The 24828-nt window shown below is 43.3% G+C and overlaps 1 protein-coding gene across 1 annotated transcript in view; it reads right to left on the bottom strand.

Annotated features, from left to right (window-relative positions):
• The window catches only part of LOC124805569 (myrosinase 1-like), a 128157-nt gene that overhangs the window by 78158 nt on the left and 25171 nt on the right, over positions 1 to 24828 (bottom strand). The window contains exons 3-4 of the mRNA XM_047266135.1: positions 22377 to 22511; positions 8201 to 8323 (exon numbers count right to left, since the gene is read on the bottom strand). Of these exons, the coding sequence (XP_047122091.1) occupies positions 8201 to 8323; positions 22377 to 22511 (258 nt within the window). The remainder of the gene's footprint in view (positions 1 to 8200; positions 8324 to 22376; positions 22512 to 24828) is intronic.

Raw genomic sequence — 24828 nt, 5'->3', positions numbered from 1 at the left:
CCCTGCCACCTTCTGAATTTGAAAGAGAGTATTCCAGTCAACATTGTCAAAAGCTTTCTCTAAGTCTACAAATGCTAGAATCGTAGGTTTGCCTTTCCTTAATCTAGCCTCTAAGATAAGCCGTAGGGTCAGTATTGCCTCACGTGTTCCAGTATTTCTACGGAATCCAAACTGATCTTCCCCAAGGTCGGCTTCTACTAGTTTTTCCATTCGTCTGTAAAGAATTCGCGTTAGTATTTTGCAGCCGTGACTTATTAAACTGATAGTTCGGTAATTTCACATCTATCAACACCTGCTTTCTTTGGGATTGGAATTATTATATTCTTCTTGAAGTCTGAGGGTATTTCGCCTGTCTCTTACATCTTCCTTACCGGATGGTAGAGTTTTGTCAGGACTGGCTCTCCCAAGACCGTCAGTAGTTCTAATGGAATGTTGTCTACTCCCGGGGCCTTGTTTCGACTCAGGTCTTTCAGTGCTCTGTCAAACTCTTCACGCAGTATCATATCTCCCATTTCATCTTCATCTACATCCTCTTCCATTTCCATAATATTGTCCTCAAGTACATCGCCCTTGTATACACCCTCTATATACTCCTTCCACCTTTCTGCTTTCCCTTCTTTGCTTAGAACTGGGTTTCCATCTGAGCTCTTGATATTCATATAAGTGGCTCTCTTTTGTCCAAAGGTCTCTTTAATTTTCCTGTAGTCAGTATCTATCTTACCCCTAGTGAGATAAGCCTCTACATCCTTACATTTATCCTCTAGCCATCCCTGATTAGCCATTTTGCACTTCCTGTCGGTCTCATTTTTGAGACGTTTGTATTCCTTTTTGCCTGCTTCATTTACTGCATTTTTATATTTTCTCCTTTCATCAATTAAATTCAATATTTCTTCTGTTACCCAAGGATTTCTACTACTCGTCTTTTTACCTACTTGATCCTCTGCTGCCTTCACTGCTTCATCCCTCAAAGCTACCCATTCTTCTTCTACTGTATTTCTGTCCCCCATTCCTGCCATTTGTTCCCTTACGCTCTCCCTGAAACTCTGTACAACCTCTGGTTTAGTCAGTTTATCCAGGTCCCATCTCCTTAAATTCCCGCCTTTTTGCAGTTTCTTCAGTTTTAATCTACAGTTCATAACCAATAGATTGTGGTCAGAGTCCACATCTGCCCCTGGAAATGTCTTACACTTTGAAACCTGGTTCCTAAATCTCTGCCTTACCATTATATAATCTATCTGATACCTTTTAGTATCTCCAGGATTCTTCCATGTATACAATCTCCTTTTATGATTCTTGAACCAAGCGTTACCTATGATTAAGTTGTGCTCTGTGCAAAATTCTACCAGGCGGCTTCCTCTTTCATTTCTTACCCCCAATCCATATTCACCTTCTACGTTTCCTTCTCTCCCTTTTCCTACTACCGAATTCCAGTCACCCATAACTATTAAATTTTCGTCTCCCTTCACTATCTGAATAATTTCTTTTATTTCATCATACGTTTCTTCAATTTCTTCGTCATCTGCAGAGCTAGTTGGCATATAAACTTGTACTACTGTAGTAGGCGTGGGCTTCGTGTCTATCTTGGCCACAATAATGCGTTCACTATGCTGTTTGTAGTAGCTTACGCCCATTCCTAGTTTTTTATTCATTATTAAACCTACTCCTGCATTACCCCTATTTGACTTTGTATTTATAACCCTGTATTCACCTGACCAAAAGTCTTGTTCCCCCTGCCACCGAACTTCACTAATTCCCACTATATCTAACTTTAACCTATCCCTTTCCCTTTTTAAATTTTCTAACCTACCTGCCCGATTAAGGGATCTGACATTCCACGCTCCGATCCGTAGAACGCGAGTTTTCTTTCTCCTGATAACGACGTCCTCTTGAGTAGTCCCCGCCCGGAGATCCGAATGGGGGACTATTTTACCTCCGGAATATTTTACCCAAGAGGACGTCATCATCATTTAACCATACAGTAGAGCTGCATGCCCTCTGGAAAAAATTACGGCTGTAGTTTCCCCTTGCTTTCAATCGTTCGCAGTACCAGCACAGCAAGGCCGTTTTGGTTATTGTTACAAGGCCAGATCAGTCAATCATCCAGACTGTTGCCCTTGCAACTACTGAAAAGGCTGCTGCCCCTCTTCAGGAACCACGCGTTTGTCTGGCGTCTTAACAGATAGCCGTCCGTTGTGGTTGCACCTACGGTACGGCTATCTGTATCGCTGAGGCACGCAAGCCTCCCCACCAACGGCAAGGTCCATGGTTCATAACGAGATACAGTTGATGTTATCTAAGGTTATAGGTACTGCAGTAAGAAATAGCTCAGTAGGCAGTACAGTTGATATCTCTAAGAAGGGCAATCATAGAAGTTGGAAAGAAAACCGTAGGTACAGAGAAGTTAACTGCGAAGAAACCATGAGTAACAGAAGAAATACTTCAGTTCGTCGATGAAAGAAGGAAGCATATAGGAAAGTCAAAATAACCTTCGGTGAAATTAAAGACAAGGGTGCGAACATTAAGAGTTCAATGGGAATTCCATTGCTGAATGCAGAGGAGAGAGCGGGTAGTTGGCAAGAGTACATTGAAGGCCTCTATCAGGGGGAAGATCTGTATGATGTAATAGAAGAAATAGAAGTCGATTTAGAAGATATAGGGGTCCAGTATTAGAATCAGAATTACAGAGAGCCTTGGAGGAGTTAAGATCATATAAGGCAGAAGGGAACGATAACATTCCACCATAATTTCCTAAAATCGTTGGAGGAAGTGGCAACAAAAGTGTTACTCACGTTGGTGTGTAGAATGTATGAGTCTGGCGATATACCATCTGACTTTCGGAAAAGTATATCCACACGACTCCGAAGACTGCAAAAACTGACAAGTGCGAGAATTATCGCACAATTAACTTAACAGCTCATGCATCCAAGTTCCTTGCAAGAATAATATAAAGAAGAATGGAAAAGAAAATTGAGGATGTTTTAGATGATGATTAGTTTGGCTTTAGGAAAGGTAAAGGCACCAGAGGGGCAATTCTGACGTTGCGGTTGATAATGGAAGCAGGACCAAAGAAAAATCAAGACACGTTCATAGGATTTGTCAAACTGGGAAAAGCGTTCTACAATGTAAAATGGTGCAAGATGTTTGAAATTCTCAGAAAAATAGGGGTAAGATACAAGGAGAGACAGGTAATATAGAATATGTACAAGAACCAAGAGGGAATAATAAGACAGGACGACCGAGAACCAAATTCTCGGATTAAAAAGGGCGTAAGACAGTAATGTAATCTTTAGCCTCTACTGTTCAATCTGTACACCGAAAATGCAATGATGAAAATTAAAGAAAGATTCAGGAGTGGAATTAAAATTAAACGAGAAAGCATATCAATGATACGATTCACTGATGACATTGCTATTCTGAGTGAAAGTGAAGGAGAATTACGTGACCTGCTGAATGGAATAAACAATCTAATCAATGGAGAATACAGATTGGGAGTAAATCGAAAAAAGACGAAAGTAATGAGAAGTAGCAGAAATGTGAATAGCGAGAAACTTAACATCAGGATTGATGGTCACGAAGTGGAAGAAGTTAAGGAATTCCACTACCTAGGCAGCAAATTAACCAATGACGGACGGAGCAAGGAGGACATCAAAAGCAGACTAGCACTGAGAAAAGGCACTGCTGGCCAAGAGAAGTCTACTAGTATCAAACATAGGCCTTTATTTGAGGAAGAAACTTCTGAGAATATACGTCTGGAGCACAGTATTGCATGGTAGTGTAACATGGACTGGGAAAACCGGAACAGAAGAGAATCGAAAAATGTGAGATGTGGTGCTACAGACGAATGTTGAAAATTAGGTGGACTGATGAGGAGAATGTTATCTGTCTGTAACACAATGATGGAACTTCAGGCATTCCTGTGTAGTGATAATCAGCAGTTACGGTGTAAACTAGACAAGGAAGTAACAAGGTAATGTGAAAGAGTATGAAGGTGGGTAATGAGGAGGTTCCGCGCAGAAACTGAGAGGAAAGGATGATGTGGAAAAATCTGTTAAGACATCAGGGAATGACTTCCATGGTACTAGAGGGAGCTGTAGAGGGCATAAACTGTAGACAAAGACAGACATTGGAATAGATCCAGCAAATAACTGGAGACGTATGTTGCAAGCGCTTCTCTGAGATGAAGAGGTTGGCACAGGAGACGAAGTCGTGGAGGGCTGCATCAGACTAGTCAGAGGACTGGTGACTTAAAAAGAAATATGTGTCTGTCTCCATTTGCTGACATTTCATTTAGGATAGCGGCTGTTGCTGGAACTCACTCAGTTTCTATCTAACTAAAGAGTAAAAACTTTGTCAGAAAATCATTAAAAAATTTCAAACTCGACGGATTTGTTAAGCAGATTTCAGACTCGCAGTTATTCTTTATACGAAGACACATGTAATACAGAAGCTCGCAAATAGCATGGCCTCGACTAACATCATGTGCGACGTTGGATCGGATTGAGGAATACGCAATAAATGAGCTTTTCACCAATGAAACCATAAAGTGAGCGTGTAGCTAGGGGTATACGGAACTTGAATGTAGGGATAAAAGGAAAGATGGAATACTGACAAGTCGAGAACTACTTCAGCCTTGGAAATGGTGAAGACCTTATACTTTCCACAGACGGATTTTCGAAGGAGTGTAGGTTGGTTCCTCCGGTTTGTGCTTAGTTAGTTAGGTTTAACTGGTTCTAAGTCTAGGGGACTGATGACCTCAGATATAAGTTCCGTAGTGATTAGACCCATTTGAACCAGTTGTTCTTAATGTGATACATTTCGCTTCGTTATAATCAAATGTCATATATCTCGGTTTATTCCAAGAGACAGGCTTTTCGTCGGTGTTGCCGACCTGGTGTAGAGAGTAAGCCTCTCTGGAATATGATGAGTTTGCTGGTAAAATCTTTAGGCAGTACTTGTGCTTCTGATGAACTTCGACGGGCAGAGAGACCATGAGTCCCCTAGACTTAGAACTACTTAAACCTAACTAACCTAAGGACATCATACACATCCATGCACGGACCGTAGCAGCAGCGCGGTTCCGGACTGAAGCCTAGAACCGCTCGGCCACAGCGAAAAACAACTGGAAACGAAAATCAAAAAGTTACTGAGATTGCAGATAAAATATTCTAGGATGTTAAGGCGTGTGATATTCCCTTCATGCCCACCTTGTAACTTCTGTGCTGGAACTTTCTGGTATTCACAGTTAGGTGAACTGCAGAGGCCTCTGAACTTCGATTTGTGAAATAGGCTCTTTAAGAGGAATGTAGTGCTTCTAGACGATGTTACCTTCAACAACAACTGTTACCAAAGTCTGTACAGTTACATAATTACCGGTATGTTATCAGTTGCTCTAGAGGAAGGAATGCTACTCCCCCCAATGTTATTCTCAAGCCTAAATCCTTGCCCAACGACAATTTTCCAAAGGAGAAAGTAAATAATAAAATTTTTGCATTATAGATAGACTTGGTCGTTATACTTCAATGCATGACTTCAACACTCTAGATACTTACAGTCGACGTAAAGAAATCATTTAAAGACCGTTCACTAAAACACTGTGTTCTCACACTATCTAGCAGAATCAAAAAACCATTAGTCAATCATATGTATGAATAGATTCTCTCTTCATAACGCACAGTATCACAAGATTCTTTCTTCACAGGGCTGAAAACAAACATGCTGCGTGTCCAGCGTCCTTCATTTGCGAGAACAGGAAAGAAAAATACTGCTAGTGGCAAAATGAATATCGGTGGTAAAGTTAACATTGATATCAGTGAACATTAGAAGGCCGGTATTTTTTATGCTATTTATCTACGTTACGACATTAAAGAAATGGTTTAAGACTGATCAGTTTGTGAACAATTCGTGTAAATGGGCGAAGTGACAAATTTGTCTCCGCAGAATTTCTCCTTTTTCTTCCCCTCAAGAAGTGTGCGGCTTATATCTGCAACAATACGGTAAGTCAAGAAGCCTCTTGGAACAGCTACATTGATGTCGAGATACGTACGCTTGTTGGACTGACATTTGTATCTGTAAATCTTCCGATATATAGCTGAACGTTGATCACAAATTTCACAAACATAAAACTAGAAGGAAATTGGATACATTTTTATTTTGTTCGCCTCAGTTGTATTGACGTTAAATTCAGCTGTAGTGGTTACCGGTTTCGGGCTGACACGTCCATTCTCACATCACTCACCTTGCTATAAACGGTAATTATTCACACAATGTGGTGCCAAAAGGCACGAACAGCTTCTGTACAGCAAAGTACCCAGTAGGCAACAAGTACGCTCATTGATCTTAGCCAATTTGTCCTACAGTATGTCCCATGGGAGCATGCCTCGAACAGGCAAACAAAACTATAAGGTTAAAACATCACTTTCTGTTCTCGTGACTTGAGCTCATCACAGTACAGGGAGGAGTGTGGCATGCATCATTAAAATCTGTAATGATTTATCTAATGATATAAAGGTCTAAAGTAAAGCTTCCCTAATCCGAAAGCAAGTTTGAACGCTGCAGTGTTTCCTAGAGGTGGTTCTCCTAGCCTGTCTCCGACGTTTGATGTGACTTACTTAGCCCTTTTACAGGAGACCTATAATGTGACTTAAATTTCCGTTGACATTTAGAAGTAATTGCTAGTGGTTAAAAAACAAATAATTGTCAGGAAAGCCCATAGCACGCCAGACCTTTTGAGTCTTAGGCTGACGTTTATCCGATTAGTTACGGACCTACACGCGAATTACTATCAGATACTAAAAATAATGCTATAGATATATTAGAAGCGTATCTGCATGGCGACTTTTTCTATGTCGGGGATGAATTTCTAAACACTGATACTTTATATAACTTTTTATGTGATATTTTCGTTAATGTTAACCTATAATTAATGCCATTCATCATAAATGTTGAATAAATAACAAAGTTATCCAGCATATGGGCAAGACACGATAGGAGTAGGTCGCGTGTTGACTTGGTAGCTCATGTCACGCGCCAGATCACTTCCATTTGTAATGCATGTGATAATAGATGGCACAAGTGACAATTCAACAAAATCGTTGAATTATAAAAGAAAGTGTGATCAAGGAAAATGATGTGGATATGAAATGCAAACCAGCCCACTGTTTGCAAACTATAGTCTATGACACCGTACATCACGTGGATCATGATCTCAAACATATATGAATGCTGACGCTTCCTATTTCAATTTTTTGCAATTTATTGATAATTTTGTGTTACATGTGGCTGAAAAGTGTTGAACTGGATATTTCTAGAATACAAATTGCAACAAAGTTCTGTCTTCTGAGCACGACATCAATGTGAACAGCAATTAAAAGAACACTAAATCTTTTCTCATTGTAAATATTACACTAAGTTCCTCATATCCGAGAATGGCATTGCTCGATTGAAATGTGTGGAGAAACATTACACAAAGCTCACTGAAGCAAAATAATAAAAAATAATACGAACAATAATGTGTACAACCAACTGTGGAATTAAAATTTAAGTTTACTATTTTATCTCAAGTGAAAATGAAATAAATCTGTTTCATTGTAAGTGGTGATTTTAAAATAGTTCAGTGATAGGCAGGTGTGGACATAAATTACGGAAGTAGGGGAGAAATGAGACTACAACGCCTGCAACAAATCTCAGGACACAAAAGAGAAATATTTACAAATTAGAAGAATAACTAGAAATGCCCTACTGGAAAATCAGAACATATGACTAAGTTACGGTAGGGATATAGGCAAAGATTCTACGAACAAGACAAATGAATTAAAGGAACCATTAGAGTAAAAGTGTGCTGTACCTTGCTGTGCTGGTACTGCGAACGGTTGAAAGCAAGGGGAAACTACAGCCGTAATTTTTCCCGAGGGCATGCAGCTTTACTGCATGGAGAGCTGCATCAAACCAGTCTCAGGACTGACGACCACAACAACATAGAGTAAAAGTACTGAATGCATGAGCTTTGTTCGTAATACAAAAGCAGAGACCTGAACTAGAGGAAGTGAAAAGACTTGTCACCGTAGATGAACGCAATGAAGTGTATTGGACGTTATGTGTGGGACGCCGGTAACATATCACTATCGATGCGAAAGGATACTTTATACTGATAAGGTCGATAATAACATAGTGCAAAGGTGCTGGAAGTGGTTTTCAGACTCACCCTGTCGCCGAAATTCTCGAAGAGCACTCGGGCGTACTGCACGAAAAAGTCAGCGGTGAAATTGTTGGGCCACCCACCAAGGTCCTGCAGTGGCGAAGGCAGATCCCAGTGATACATGGTGGCCTGTAAAATAACGAAGAGTTATGTTTCGCCTTTTGCATTTCAGCATATATACACACATCGAAAAAGGTTTGTATCACCTCGGTTCCGAGAGTTGCGGAACCTGTACAGAAAACTGGATCAGAGATCAATATAAACGTCATTTCAGCCCTTTTTATTTCTCATGAAAGCACACATTGCATGTTGTACCACCATACAGCAAGACCTTCAGAGGTACCTCTAATGACCACTAGCACGTCCTCATGCACCGATGCATGCCTGTATTCTTCGTGGCATACTGTCTACAAGTTCATCAAAGCACTGTTGGTCCAGATTGTCCCACTCCTCAACACGATTCTGCGTATATCCCTCAGAGTGGGGTCGCGTCGTCCATAAACAGCCCTTTTCATTCTATCCCAGGCATATTCGATTAGGGTTCATGTCTGAAGAACACGCTGACCACTATAGTCAAGCGATGTCTTTATCCTGAAGAAAGTCATTCACAAGATGAGCACGATGGGGGCGCGAATTGTCGTCCATGAAGACGAATGCCACGCCAATACGCTGCCTATATGGTCGCACTATCAGTTGGAGGATGGCAATCAAGTATCGTACAGCCGTTATGGAGCCTTCAATGACCACCAGCGGCGTACGTCGGCCCCACATAATGCCACCCCGAAACAGCAGGGAACGTGATGGCAATCCTGAGCAGTCCATTCGTCATGTTGCTGGGCCCATGTGTACTGCGCTGCATGGTGTCGTGGTTGCAACGATGGACCTCGCCACGAACGTCGGGAGTGAAGTTGCGCAGCATGCAGCCTATTTCGCACACTTTGTGTCGTAACATGACGTCGTGTGGCTGCGCGAAAAGCATTATTCAACATGGTGACATTGCTGCCAGGGTTCCTCCGAACCATAATCCGTAGGTAGCAGTCATCCACTGCAGTAGTAGCCCGTGGGCGGCCGGAGCGAGGCATGTAATCGACTGTTCCTACCTCTCTGTATCTCCTCCATGTCCGAACAACATCGCTTTGGTTCACTATGAGACGCCTTCCTGGTGGAATGACTGGAACTGATCGTCTGTCGGACCCCCTACGTATAATTAGGCGCTGCTCACGCATCGTTGTTTACATCTTTGGGCGGGTTTAGTGACATCTCTGAACAATCAAATGGACTGTGTCTGTGATACAAGATCCACAGTCAACGTCTATCTTCAGTAGTTCTAGGAACCGGGGTGATGCAAAACTTTTGTTGTTGTGTGTATATAGTACGTCACAGTGATCACTTTAAAGATATCTGCAGACAAAATTCATTGAGCAATGTTTACAACAGAGCTTTTAATACATTCCTCCAGTGTCAGTGAAGTTTATCTCTGACCAGGGTATATACATGTGATGAATATTAAAAAAATGCCACGGAAAGTATTTTACAAAAATCCACCTAAAAAGATAAAAGTTCACTATTTGCGATTGACGGATGTGTAGAACAATGTACTTAACGATTTCTGGTTTAATCAGCAACACGTTAATAAAAGTTTGATCATAGTCATAAAAACATATGTTAAAGATATCCCAGCTGAAACAGTCCGATAATTTTGATTGATGAGCGAGTGACAGTTACACTTCCATCCCATTTCCTGCGAGTAGAGCTCGCAGTGCAAATATCTTTGGACTTGGGTCGAGTTAAGTGAGTTGGCGCTAAGATAGTAGTGTACGTGTAACGGATGTCGCGATAAAACGCAGTACGGTGCCGCGTAATTTATGTGGAATGGTAAAATTTAGTGTAGAAAGAAACGCTAAAGATCTGACGACCACTAATTATGAACAGCGCCGTGAATATGGATTGAATATATTGGCAAGTGAATTTAATATCTTTCAGCGACTAGCTAAATTTAGTAAAGATGCAGTGCTTCGCAATGCATTTTCCATATTGCAAAAAGTGTCATTGCACACAGCGTTTCGCACAGACCAGCTCGTAATAACTATTAAGAACGGCCATCTTCTGTTAAAGTATGAACAGACAGCTACATTTACTGTGTTTATACAGACGATACATCGGTTTTATTTTCAATTGTGGATGCTTACTTTGCTTCTTGTGTATGAACAGTCATAGTGGGCATGAGTCAATTTTATTGTAGTGTACGACCACTGTGTGTGCGGGAAACAACACTAACGGTATTTGCGGGCGAACCGACGTCACATACACCAGGCAAGTGTGTTTAGGCAGCGGTCGTAACATCTGCATCGTGATATTTACATGTGAGACTTACTAGCATTACGTCAAAATCTTATCAGTGTGGAAACACCGGCCGTGTGATGAATGGTCTTATTACACGGAGACTGTGACAGGCGAAGGCATAGGGAATCAGTAGCTCCTTCATTGCTGTATCTACTGGTGGTGACTGGTGGAATCCCAGCTGGGTGAAACTTCGTTTTCTGTTTCTAGTTTCAGTCCCCTCCCAGCTTTAGATTAAGAAGGCAACTACAAAATGTTTCTCACAAGGGAACCTCCCCATCGCACCCCCCTCAGATTTAGTTACAAGTTGGCACAGTGGATAGGCCTTGAAAAACTGAGCACAGATCAATCGAGAAAACAGGAAGAAGTTGTGTGGAACTATGAAAAAATAAGCAAAATATACAAACTGAGTAGTCCATGTGCAAGATAAGCAACATCAAGGATATTGTAAGCTCAGGAGTGTCGTGGTCCCGTAGTTAGCGTGAGCAACTGCGGAACGAAAGGTCCTTGGTTCATGTCTTCCCTCGAGTGAAAAATTAACTTTCTTTATTTTCGCAAATTTATGATCTGTGCGTTCGTTCATTGACGTCGCTGTTCACTGTTATAAGTTCAGTGTCTGTGTTTTGCGACCGCATCGCAAAACCGTGCGATTAGTAGACGAAAGGACGTGCCTCTCCAATGGGAACCAAAAACATTTGATGGCACACAGAAAAACACGTCTGATATGTTCTATACGACACTGGTGACGGCATGTGCGTCACATGTCAGGAATATGTTGTCGACCCACCTAACTTGTACACTTGGCGAATGGGTAAAAAGATTCTTCTACCTTGCCCGATTTAGGTGTTCCGATGTTTGTTTAGGTGAAGCGTCCCCATACTACGGCGCAGTTACCTCGCATCGGACGGACGGACGGACAGATAATAATTATCTGAAAATAAAAAATTAAACTCCATACTCGAGGGAAGACTTGAACCAAGGACCTCTGGATCTGCAGCTGCTCACGCTAACCACGGGACCACGGCGCTCCTGAGCTTACACGATCCTTGATGTTGCCTATCTTGCGCATGGACTACTCAGTTTGTATATTTTGCTTATTTTTTTCATAGTTCCACACAACTTCTTCCTGTTTTCTGGATTTATCTGTGTTCAGTTTTTCAAGGCCTATCCACTGTGCCAACTTACAATTAAATCTGAGGGGGGTGCGATGGGGAGGTTCCCTTGTCAGTAGATTATGCAGTGGTTGTTCTTTTCTTTGTGAATTCTTATTTAGGTACTAGAGTATAGCAGAGTAATTGGTACTTGGGAAGTATTTCTAGGATCAAAACACTACAAAATGTTCTCACGAACCTAAAATCACATAAAGCGCAGTGACTACATTCTACATCTACATAGATACGCCGCAAGCCATCGTACGGTGGCGGAAGGTAACCTGTACCACCAGTAGTCATTCCCTTTCCTGTTGAGCTCACAAATAGAGCGAGGGGGAAATGACTGTCTGAATGACTCCGCACGAGTCCTAATCTCTCTAATCTTATCTTCATGGTCCTTACGGGAAATGTAGGTTAGCGCCAATAGTATCTTTCTGCAGTCATCCTCAAATTCTGGTTGTATAAATTTTCACAACAGTGCTGCTCGAAAAGAACATCACTTTCCCTCCACTGATTTACATTTGAGTTCCCGAACCATGTCCGTAATACTTGTGTATAGTGCAACGTAGCGGTAAAAAATCCAACAGCTCGCCTCAGACTTGCCTCGTTGTCTTCCATTAATCAGACCTGGTGCGGATCCCAACCAAACACTTGAACAGCACTCAACAGTGGGAACGTACTAGTGTCCTATACGCGGTCTCCATTACAGATGAATCACACTTTCCTAAAATCATCGCAATAAACCGAAGTCGACCATTCGCCTTGCCTACTACAGTCATTATATGCTCATTCCATGTCATATTGCATTGCTAACGTTCAGTCATTTAAATGACCCGACCGTGTCAAGCAGCACGCTGCCAACGCTGTACTCGAACATTATGGGTTTGTTTTTCCTGTTCATTCACATTAACTTACATTTTTCTACATTTAGAGCTAGCTGCCGTTCATCACACCAACCAGAAATACACACTGTAACGTCACAGGACTTCCAGTGGCAGCATCTCACAAGAGCTCGGAGTGACAGTCTTAAGCTGCATGAAACGAACTGTTGCAGTGATCAAGACGCGAACACACATTGTGGAGGACATGTGTAAGTTTCCTCGTCTGCCCATCCACATTTAGTTTTCTTGTTGTTTCAATAACTCGCATGAGGCAAGTACTGCGATCGTTTATTTGTGAGGAATAAAGCCATTTTCCCCCTCCTTCCCTAAATAGATCTGAACTCCCAACACTAAAAACCTCGAGTGGACGGGATGATAAACTCCAATCTTACTTCTTTCCCTCCTCTTCTATGTTCGGTGGCGGATTGTGCTTTGCTTATGACGCCGTTGGGACTTACTTTTTTGCTTCTTCTATGTGCACTTGACCAGCTCGCGGATATGCTGTTGACGACTGAAGCAAATTTGATCATACCAGACATATCTTCTTTAAGATATTGGAAGAATTCAAGGTTACACTAGTACATTCCGTTTATCTTGATAGTAGCAACACAGGGTGTTTCTAAAAGGACTTTGTTTGTGATGTAGCCAAACGCTAAATAAATAAATCAACAAATAAATCTTTGAAAATTCATACAAAATTATTCATATGACTCATAGAAGTAGTATAAGCGTACTTTTGTAGGAAAATACTTCACGTCCTGTCTCAGGTAATGTGCCAGTACTGAATCACACCACCGAAAGCTCTAGCAACAGCCATAGCATTCACTGATTCCGAGTGCGCTCGCTGTGTTTTGGTTTGATGAATCAGACTGCAACAGTTGTGCAACTAATTTTCGTAGGGAGTATGGTAAAGATCCTCAAAATAAGCCTTCCATGTCGGGGTGATAAGTTTTTTCTTGAAAATGGGTGCTTGATAAGTGATAAGAAATCGTCAAGTCAACTGCGTGTGTCTGACGACGTCGTAGAGAAAGTGAGGCAACGCTTTGTTAACATTCCCACAAAATCAAACCAGCGTGCTTCTCGCGACCTGCGCATCCTACATGTTTCTGTTTGGCGAGCGTCAGGGAGATATTTGTATCTCAAACAGCAAACATTAAATGGTGTAAGAACTTAAAGACAATGATAGTGTTGCTTCTAACGACTTTTGAGTGCAAAAGTAACATCGATTGGATCAAGGCGAAGATTTCGTTATCTTTAGAGATGACTGCTCTTCTCTTAAATGGTAAAAATAATAAACACAACTGTAGATTTGGGGCAGTTATAAGTCACGACAAACGTCGGAATATTGTCGTCGTAGCCCAAAAGTTAACATCTTTTGTGCATTTACCATGAGCAAAGGTATGGCTCTTTCTTTTTCCAAGTGAAAATAATCAACGAAGTGATTCACCATCATGAATCTCAGTGGCTTCATTGAAGTTATTCTACACTCCTGGAAATGGAAAAAAGAACACATTGACACCGGTGTGTCAGACCCACCATAATTGCTCCGGACACTGCGAGAGGGCTGTACAAGCAATGATCACACGCACGGCACAGCGGACACACCAGGAACCGCGGTGTTGGCCGTCGAATGGCGCTAGCTGCGCAGCATTTGTGCACCGCCGCCGTCAGTGTCAGCCAGTTTGCCGTGGCATACGGAGCTCCATCGCAGTCTTTAACACTGGTAACATGCCGCGACAGCGTGGACGTGAACCGTATGTGCAGTTGACGGACTTTGAGCGAGGGCGTATAGTGGGCATGCGGGAGGCCGGGTGGACGTACCGCCGAATTGCTCAACACGTGGGGCGTGAGATCTCCACAGTACATCGATGTTGTCGCCAGTGGTCGGCGGAAGGTGCACGTGCCCGTCGACCTGGGACCGGACCGCAGCGACGCACGGATGCACGCCAAGACCGTGCAGCCCGCCTCCAGTGGTGTCGCGACAGGCGTGAATGGAGGGACGAATGGAGACGTGTCGTCTTCAGCGATGAGAGTCGCTTCTGCCTTGGTGCCAATGATGGTCGTATGCGTGTTTGGCGCCGTGCAGGTGAGCGCCACAATCAGGACTGCATACGACCGAGGCACACAGGGCCAACACCCGACATCATGGTGTGGGGAGCGATCTCCTACACTGGCCGTACACCACTGGTGATCGTCGAGGGGACACTGAATAGTGCACGGTACATCCAAACTGTCATCGAACATATCGTTCTACCATTCCTAGACCGGCAAGGGAACTTGCTGTTCCAACAGGACAATGCACGTCCGCATGTATCCCGTGCCACCCAACGTGCTCTAGAAGGTGTAAGTCAACTACCCTGGCCAGCAAGATCTCCGGATCTGTCCCCCATTGAGCATGTTTGGGACTGGATGAAGCGTCGTCTCACGCGGTCTGCACGTCCAGCACGAACGCTGGTCCAACTGAGGCGCCAGGTGGAAATGGCATGGCAAGCCGTTCCACAGGACTACATCCAGCATCTCTACGATCGTCTCCATGGGAGAATAGCAGCCTGCATTGCTGCGAAAGGTGGATATACACTGTACTAGTGCCGACATTGTGCATGCTCTGTTGCCTGTGTCTATGTGCCTGTGGTTCTGTCAGTGTGATCATGTGATGTATCTGACCCCAGAAATGTGTCAATAAAGTTTCCCCTTCCTGGGACAATGAATTCACGGTGTTCTTATTTCAATTTCCAGGAGTGTATTTCAGTAATAGTGATACTTCTGTTTTTCTCACTGTCTTTTTTTTCAGTTACTATACTGTAGCAGTTCTTTCTATGTATGGCCAAAGTTTCATCGAGTTACGTGTTAGTGACACATCATGTGAAAGTTACTTACACCCCTACGTTTTGCCACCAGTGGAGAAAGTGCGGGAATATAACAGAGTCCAACCTCTTTTAACATCTTTCCCAAACCCATCGACCCTTAGAGCAACATTGAATACTTTGAAAAATTTTTATGTTAAACATAACATAGTAACAGAGTCACACTCACAGTTCAAACTCCGAACTCGTTTAAAATTATTTATTTACTGTGCGTCCCACATTTATTGCTTCTTCATTTTGCCTACTGACAATTGCATCAAATTGCACGGCAAATTTGGTGTGTGTAGGTAACTGAAGTATGGCTCCCGAAGTTGATCATTTCTTGGTAAAACCTGCCGTTGTCACGCTTAATTTCGAACAGAAATTCTCAATGGCGTTTAGTTAACAGTTTCACGGTGGCAGTAGCAGTTCTGCATTGTTGTTTAATGTGCAGCAGCTTCATACAGGGAAGACATCACTGTTGTAGTGTACTTTAGAGCGCAGAAATTCTTGCTCAATTCAGCGAAGATTTTTCAGCTGATATAGGAACGAAAATGTTGTATAACAAACAAAAGCAGTAATCTGAGTATATGACTGTACAACCTGAAATCGAATAGCTATATTCCACTCTTTGACAGGACGAGAGAAAATAAAACAAAAAAATATGTGCAGCCTTAGATAGAAAATTTCGTATTTTGGTTCTTCCCTTCCCACTATCTACATTTGTTCATGTGACCTGGAAGACGTACAGATGAACGAATGAACTGATGCTAAATCATTTTATTTCGACCTACAATCAAATAATCACTACATCAGTTTACGTGTACGCAACTTAAAAGTTATCTCGATAAGGATGCTCATAAATAAGCACGCTTAACTGATTATATCAATTAAGACGTTCGCTCATCAGTTCTTTTGTGTAGGTGCAGAATCGTTTCGAGATAAAGATAAAATCTGTAGCGCTCAATCCGTGGACGTGCTTTTGACCTGACTGTAGTTACGAGTCCACAATTTTGTTCGCCCAGAATAGTGGCCAGTCCGTCTCCCAGGTCTCCATTCAACTCCTCCCCCCCCCCCTTCTTTTTCCCCGCTGGGGGCTGGGGCTGGAACGAGGAAATTTTCCAGTTCCTGCCCGAAACTGAACCAAAGACGCCCAGGGCTAGGGTCAATCGCTCTGTCCGTTAGAGTACAGGCTGTAACCATAACAGTTAATAAAACTAATGTTTCTTTGTATCCACCTTCTTTGTAACAGCTTTGGGTTCTAAAATAGCTGCAGTATTATAGCCTTTCATTGCTAAATCTTGGAAAATAAGATACAAAAGAATTTTCCACATGAAGCACAATTTGGTACCATAACATTTCCACAAGTTTATCAGACTGGTCCTTATTGCTCACTAGCAAATATATTTAAGACGTTTCATGGCGTCACAGATAAACAGGAGACTGTAACTAAATATTATTCCAAACTATTGTGTCAATTACTCATTACTACTAAATACGTCTCTCTCTCTCTCTCTCTCACACACACACACACACACACACACACACACACACACACACACACACACACACAGACACACGCACACGCACACCGTTTTCTGTTTATAGAGGAGGTGTTATAATTGACGTAGACAATGTAAACAAGACATAATTATGCACATATCCTTGATAAGAATAACTCTGACTTACATAAAGCAGTCGGAACCAGCAGGGGAGGAAATGCAGATACCCTGTGTAATGCGGCAGTTTCACTTGTTTACTCAGCTACTTGATGTTGTGTCCCTTCTTTGGGAAAATAGAACTTATACTACATGTACGGCTGGCTTCAAAAAGTATGTTACACATTATTAAGGCATGCCAAGTATCCTTGATTGGATGCTACACTACACTTCAAAGTGACACAGATACATGACACTATTTTCAGCATAATCACTCCAGTCCCCGCAAACAACGGTCCAAACTTACTACCAGTCGCCGGCCGGGGCGGCCGAGCGGTTCTAGGCGCTACAGTCCGGAACCGCGCGACCGCTACGGTCGCAGATTCTAATCCTGCCTCGTGCATGGATGTTGTGTGATGTCCTTACGTTAGTTAGGTTTAAGTAGTTCTAAATTCTACGGGACTGATGACCTCATAAGTTAAGTCCCATAGTGCTCCGAGCCATTTGAACCATTTTACTACCAGTCGTTCATTTCCTCGTTGCTTCGTGCGCAATTTTGAGACCACGTTGCACGTGGATAATTCGTTAGTATAATGGAGTTAACTGATAAATATTCGTGTTCGCGTTAATAGTAATAACTTTGCTTTCAAATGATCCTAGAATCGCGTGCAGAGTTTACGCTCAAGTTACGTAAAATCTGTCTAGAGCCCGCTTTGTTCTTTTAACAGCCATGTAGCGAATACTCCTATCGATATAATCTGCCACTGCTGAGGAATGTGTCATGCCAATTAGATCAGATTAAATTCTGAGAGAACAGAGCGAATTCCAGTAACTAATTATTCTTCTCTTTTGAATTCAAAAGTAAAATAATTTGTGTAGTAAATTTATGTCTGTCTATGAAATCTCCTTTATTAGTAAAGAAAACAATAAAAACTGCATAATGCCGTTGTAAGGCTGGTCGGACCTTTGGTTGGCATTGCGTACAGCCTGATGAATTAGGTTCAGAATAGGGCTTCTATTCTTCTACGATCCAGTACGATCATTGCACATGCGGCAGACATAAATAAATTACTTGTTACTCTTACACACAGAAAATTAACATGCCTCAATAGCTGGCACTAAACCAAAATCCACTGGATGTGGTAAACGAAAGTGCGTTGTTAGGAGTCTTATAGTGAGACAGATTACTTATAGTTGTCTTAGGCAGGTATTCTGTCCTTCACCTAAAATTCCATATCCCTTTTTGGTTAAGCAACACCACCCAATGAATTTAACCTATGCCAGAAATTCCATAATGCTACTTCTCACTAAGAGACACATCTTTTAACGTCTGTGCGGCATTGGTCAGATTCTTGGCAACATTTCACATCGGCTGGACGCGACATTGTGTTTCGTTCATATACCGCCAGAATTTAATGGTGAATCTGTATGCAGTTTATTTCGATTTTCCCACAAGAATTATACTGCTAACTTTGGAGCACATTTCCAGTTACCGCGCAATTTTAGTCGCTCACTGTGATGCACCTGTCATCCGTTTAACACAGAACTGTGTCTGCGAGAAACCCGGAACATCTACTATCTTCTGAGAATGCATCACTCTTGTTGTGCAACGGTCTTAGCGCGGGACGACATGTGTCTGAAGTCCATTAGTTCACCTAAATGAGGCAACAATTACCATTACCGCCACTGTCAGATAAACTCACGCTCAGGAGCTGCCTACATCCAACATTCCTTCTATATATCTCAGAAGAAAAGTTTCTGAGGTGCAATTTCTTAAAAAGACATAGTCCCACAAGAATTCAGTCCCAACTGATGCTTTCCAGGACTCCGAAACAGCGATGCTCAAAAGGCATCAACTGAGGCGTTGTGCATCACTGAGCAGTTTTAGTGTAGAAATTTTGAGAGCGCATGTATCAAGAAAAGCGTAGCAAATACTCTCATGCTCAACTGATACATACACTACTGGCCATTAAAATTGCTACACCACGAAGATGACGTGCTACAGACGCGAAATTTAACCGACAGGAAGAAAATGCGGTGATATGCAAATGATTAGCTTTTCAGAGCATTCACACAAGGTTGGCGCCGGTGGCGACACCCACAACGTGCTGACATGAGGGAAGTTTCCAACCGATTTCTCATACACAAACAGCAGTTGACCGGCGTTGCCTGGTGAAACGTTGTTCTAATGCTTCCTGTAAGGAGGAGAAATGCGTACCATCACGTTTCCGACTTTGATAAATGTCGGATTGTAGCCTATCGCGATTGCGGTTTGTCGTATCGCGACATTGCTGCTCGCGTTTGTCGTGATCCAATGACTGTTAGCAGAATATGGAATCGGTGGGTTCAGGAGTGTAATACGGAACGACGTGCTGGATCCCAACGGCCTCGTATCACTAGCAGTAGAGATGACAATCATCTTACCCGTATGGCTGTAACGGATCGTGCAGCCACGTCTCGATCCCTGAGTCAACAGGTGGGGACGTTTGCAAGACCACAACCATCTGCACGAACAGTTCGACGACGTTTGCAGCAGCATGGACTATCAGCTCGTAGACCATGGTTGCGGTTACCCTTGACGCTGCATCACAGACAGGAGCGCCTGCGATGGTGTACTCAAGGACGAACCTGGGTGCACGAATGGCAAAACGTCATTTTTTCGGATGTATCCAGGTTCTGTTTACAGCATCATGATGGTCGCATCCGTGTTTGGTTACATCGCGGTGAACGCAGATTGTAAGCGTGTATTCGTCATCGCCATACTGGCGTATTACCCGGCGTGATGGTATGGGGTGCCATTGGCTACACGTCTCGCTCATCTCTTGTTCGCATTGACGGTATTTTGGACAGCGGACGTTACAGTTCAGAGGTGTTACGACCTGTGGCTCTACCCTTCATTCGATCCCTGCGAAACCCTACATTTCAGCAGGATAATGCACGACCGCATGTTTCAGGTCCTGTATGGGCCTTTCTGGATACAGAAAATGTTCGACTGTTGCCCTGGCCAGCACATTCTCCAGATCTCTCACCAATTGAAAACGTCTGGTTTAATGGTGGCCGAGCAACTGGCTCGTCACAATACGCCAGTCACTACTCTTGATGAACTGTGGTATCGTGCTGAAGCTGCATAGGCAGTTGTACCTGTACACGCCATCCAAGCTCTGTTTCACTGAATTCCCAGGCGTATCAAGGCCGTTATTACTGCCACAGGTGGTTCTTCTGGGTACTGATTTCTCAGCATCTATACCCCCAAATTGTGTGAAAATGTAATCACATGTCAGTTCTAGTATAATGTATTTGTACAATGAATACCCGTTTATCATCTGCATTTCTTCTTGGAGTAGCAATTTTAATGGCCAGTTGTGTAGCTCCCAACGCCGTTTCCCCTTCCGGAAGCAGTCTTGGTACGCCTCTTGGTGAAACGCGCAAAGCGCCCTCTGCGAATTTTTTTTTCTCGATTACCACTGCAAATCTTCGCCCATTCTACGGGGCTTTCAACTTTGGAAATAAAAAACAAATTCCGCAGGAGCCAGGTCTGGAGAGTCCAGAGGATGGGGCAGCACGGTGATGAACAGGGTGAATGTGTGGGTGCGTTATCGTGATGCAAGAGCCATGGATTGTCTCGCCACATTTCAGGCCATTTCTTTCTCACATTTCCTCGCAGGCGTCGCAACACATCTCGATAGTAGCATAGATTCACAATTTGTGCCTGTGGCACGAATTCTTGATGAACAAAGAAAACTATCAGCATAGCTTTGACATTTGACCTGACCTGAGGAGCTTTTTTTGACCTTAGAGAATCTTTCCCAACCAATTGCGAAGATTGAACCATGGTCCTAACATCAAAACCGTAGATCCACGTCTCATCGCTAGTTATGATTCTCTTAAGGAACATCTCATTCTCATCTGCGAATTCCAAAAGCACTTCACAGATTACAAGGCGAAGGTCTTTCCCGTCTTGACTCCTGAGCCGTAGGACGAAGTTGGCGGCAACACGATGCATTCCGAGACACTGTGTCAGGATTTCATGACATGATCCAGCTGAAATGCTTCATTATTCTACAATCTCTCGGACAGTTAGTCTTTGATTGGCACCCACAATTTCGGTGACGTTCCTCACATGAGCGTCATCATCCAATGCCGATAGTCATGTGCCCATTTCAATCGTAGCTGCCGATGTCTTGGTGTTAATACCGGCAAGTGGAGGGGTAGTCAGCTGCGGAGGCCCAACGTTAGGAGTGTTCGGTACACTGTGTATCCGTCCCGAGCCTCCGGCCATCACAATTTGCCCTCTGTCATACGCAGATAGATCGCGCGCCTTTCCCATACCACACACGGACAGCACTCACGCTGATGCTACACAGACCGTGCACTTATTCCTCGCCAGGTGAAGCTGCTGGTGCCCGGACAGGTTTACACCTACAGTGCGTCGGTGACCATAACGTTCTGGATGATCATTGTACTTTAATACTGAAATGTTGTTAGCAAACATCAAAGTTGTATTTATGACTTACTGGTTTACGATTAGAATGCTAGTACAATATCTGAATTAGCAACTGCAATAAACAAGGTCAGATAGAAAGGGGGGGAGAGAGGGAATGAGGAGGAGATGGACAGAGAGAGCGGCAGGAGGAGATGGAGAGACGGGGGGAGGGGAAGATGGACAATGAAAGGGGGAGGAGATGATGGACTGAGGGAGAAGGAGACAGAGTGGAGCAGGAGGAGATGGAGAGAGGGGAGGGGGGGGAAGGAGGAGGGTGGAGAAGACGGACAGAAAGAGTGTTGGGAGACGGTGGTCAGAGAGAGACTGAAGAAGGGCGTAGAGGGAGAGGGACTCGGGACATGGAACAGAAGGATATTAGGACGTATATCCATTTTCCTGACACATCAGAAAAGTGTACTTTATCTAATCTTTCTTTTATATTTAGGCATACTGGGCCACAGCGAAGCGTAGCCGGGTATAGCTAGCATTAAATATATCTTACATCATCTAAAATAAGTCCTTATAATTAATATAGTTTGTTCACGCCTTGTTTATCTTACAGTGAAAACTGTAATTTTTACCTAGTTTTCTCTTTAGCTATCCAGTCATACCCGAAGTTCCCCTTCCGCAATTTTCTTTCAACTGCAGCGGTTCCTTACTCTCTCTTTAACACGAACTTGTTTTTCTTCTCAAATGAAATACAGTCAAGTAACTTCCTACACTGCTTGTGCACTTATGTGAAACTGTAAGTAATAAACACATCCAAATAGGCATGCGACAAAAAATCTTCGAAGAGAAAACAATGACTCAGATGAATTGTACTCACCACAGGCTGTATCCCAGCTGCTAACAAACCATCTATTAGTCTGTTGTAGTAGCTGATGCCGTCCGGATTGATCTGATCAGTGTGGCCCTCGGGAAGGATTCTGCTCCATGCGAAGGAGAATCGGTAGAAGTCGACCTAAATGAAAAGAATAAGGCCAATATAAATTCTTTGTTTGTAATTTTGCTTTCATTTGTTATCCCATGTCGTATCATACAACGCTGCACATTATCCCCTCTTCCATCCCCCACTCCCCCACCACCAATCAGGTGATAAAAATCGAGTTCCTTGGTTTTATTATCCTACTTTATTGATACAATGTTGTGCTCTGATCTTCATAAATTAGTGCTACATTTTTCAATGGTAGAGATCGCTTAATAGCATTATCACGGTCAAATTTAACCTACGTGGAGTTGAACCGTGCTGGCCGAATATTGGGCAACACAGTCCATGTTAATGTTGTGGTCTTCAGCCCCACGACCGGCTTGATGCAGTTCTCCATGCTACTCTATCCCGTGCAAGCCTCTTCATCTCTAAAAAAACTGCTGAATCCACTCATTTTTCTCATCTCTTGGTCACCCTCTAGGAATTTTACCCTCCCCGCCGCACTTCCCTCCAGTACTAAATTTGTGATCTCTTGATGTCTACACTGGACTCGCATTCGGGAGGACGACGGTTCAATCCCGTCTCCAGCCATCCTGATTTAGGTTTTCCGTGATTTCCCTAAATCGTTTCAGGCAAATGCCGAGATGGTTCCTTTGAAAGGGCGCAGCCGATTTCCTTCCCAATCCTTCCCTAACCCGAGCATGCGCTCCGTCTCTAATGACCACGTTGTCGACGGGACGTTAAACACTAACCACCACCACTCTTGATGTCTCAGAATGTGTCCCTTCAACCGATCCCTTCTTCTAGTCAGGTTGTGCCACAAATTTCTTTTCTCATCAGTTTTACGAGCTGCGGGCTAAGTGTATTTGTACTGTAATGTATTTGCACTGTAATGGATTCATATGTAATGCAGTGTTTGTATTGTATGGTGATGAGGAGAGAAGGGAAGGAGTTGAAACCCGATGCCGGCACGTAGTCTACTTCTGCCGAACAGCACCTAGGTGGCCGCCGAGCTTAACGTCCCATCCGGCGGACGGATCACCATCACAGTGTCACCTGTGACACAGCGAAGAGATTTGGAACTTAATCCAGGACTCTGGCGCAAAGACCGGTGATCAGGGGCTTTACGCCGCCAGCTCTCCTCGCCTTATTGATCAAATAGTGGCAGTTAAGTTGTCATCCTGCACCAGCACTCAGACCGGATACTTCCGAACCGAGCACCACCGCACAGGCGTGCGTCAGTGACCACAACTACGGTGTCAGGTGATCAAATGCTACCCTTGGAGTCAATTACTTTGTCAGTACCATTCTGTCAGAACAGGAAACCTCTTTGGTATCTACAACGATAAACTATCATATACCTAAGCAGCCAAAACATTATGACCACCTGCTTAATAGCTTATTTGACCATCTTTGGAACGAAATACGTCACTGATTCTTCTCACCAGAGGTCCGAGGTTTGTTGGTAGGTTTTCGGAGGTATGTGGCGTTAGTTGGCTACGCACAGGTCATGTAATTCGCGTAAATAACGGCCCGCTGATTCCAGTACGAGGCGATGGTTCCCACTAGCGACCCAGATGGGCTCCACAGAATTTACTTCAGGCGAATTTGGTCGCCGAGATATCAACATGAGTTCACTGTAATGCTCCTCAAGACACTATAACACTGTCCGGTTACGAGACACGGACAATCCTGAAAGATGACAGCACCGTCGGGGAAAACACCAAGCATGAATGGATGAAGGGAGTTCGCTGCTATCAGCATGCCTTCCATTACTACAGCAGATCCCATGTGTTGTGTACATAGTTCCGCGTAGTCAGCGCGTACACAACTTTCCCACTAGAGCGCGCCCCGCTAAGCACAACAGCGCAGGTGCAGCGCTCGTCCGTCTCCGCTCCACGAGATGGCGCTGTCTTAGAGACGGACCAAATTCTGCTTCCGCCGATCCGCGTATTAATATGTAACGCAGCCAATGAGACTGCTGCTAACATAGAACCTTTTCTCCTCGCAGATCGCACTCGCGCAGTGATACCTGAACGCTCGAGGTATTACAACGAGTGTACAGACCTCCGATTATTCAGTCTGCATTAGTCTGTAGTCAAGTTTCAGTCTGCCCCTGATAAGATTATCATATTCCTGTACATAGCCATGAAGATAAATGAATAGACAATTTTGTCAAGTACCAGAGATATGTGAGAATAAGATTAACGTACCAAGACCAAAGGAACTTCCGACTGTCAATTGTAAATAGCATCCAGAACCAAGTTAAGTAGTTTTTAGGCTTGTTATTATTTTAATAAATGTGTGTGAAAATTAATCAAGTTCTGTTTAAAGTTGGTCACCGCCAATC

Source organism: Schistocerca piceifrons, chromosome 7, assembly GCF_021461385.2.
Source record: "Schistocerca piceifrons isolate TAMUIC-IGC-003096 chromosome 7, iqSchPice1.1, whole genome shotgun sequence".
NCBI classification, from domain to species: Eukaryota; Metazoa; Arthropoda; class Insecta; order Orthoptera; family Acrididae; genus Schistocerca; species Schistocerca piceifrons.
The sequence above is the reverse complement of the archived record's forward strand: the minus strand, read 5'-3'. Positions and strand labels throughout refer to the sequence as shown.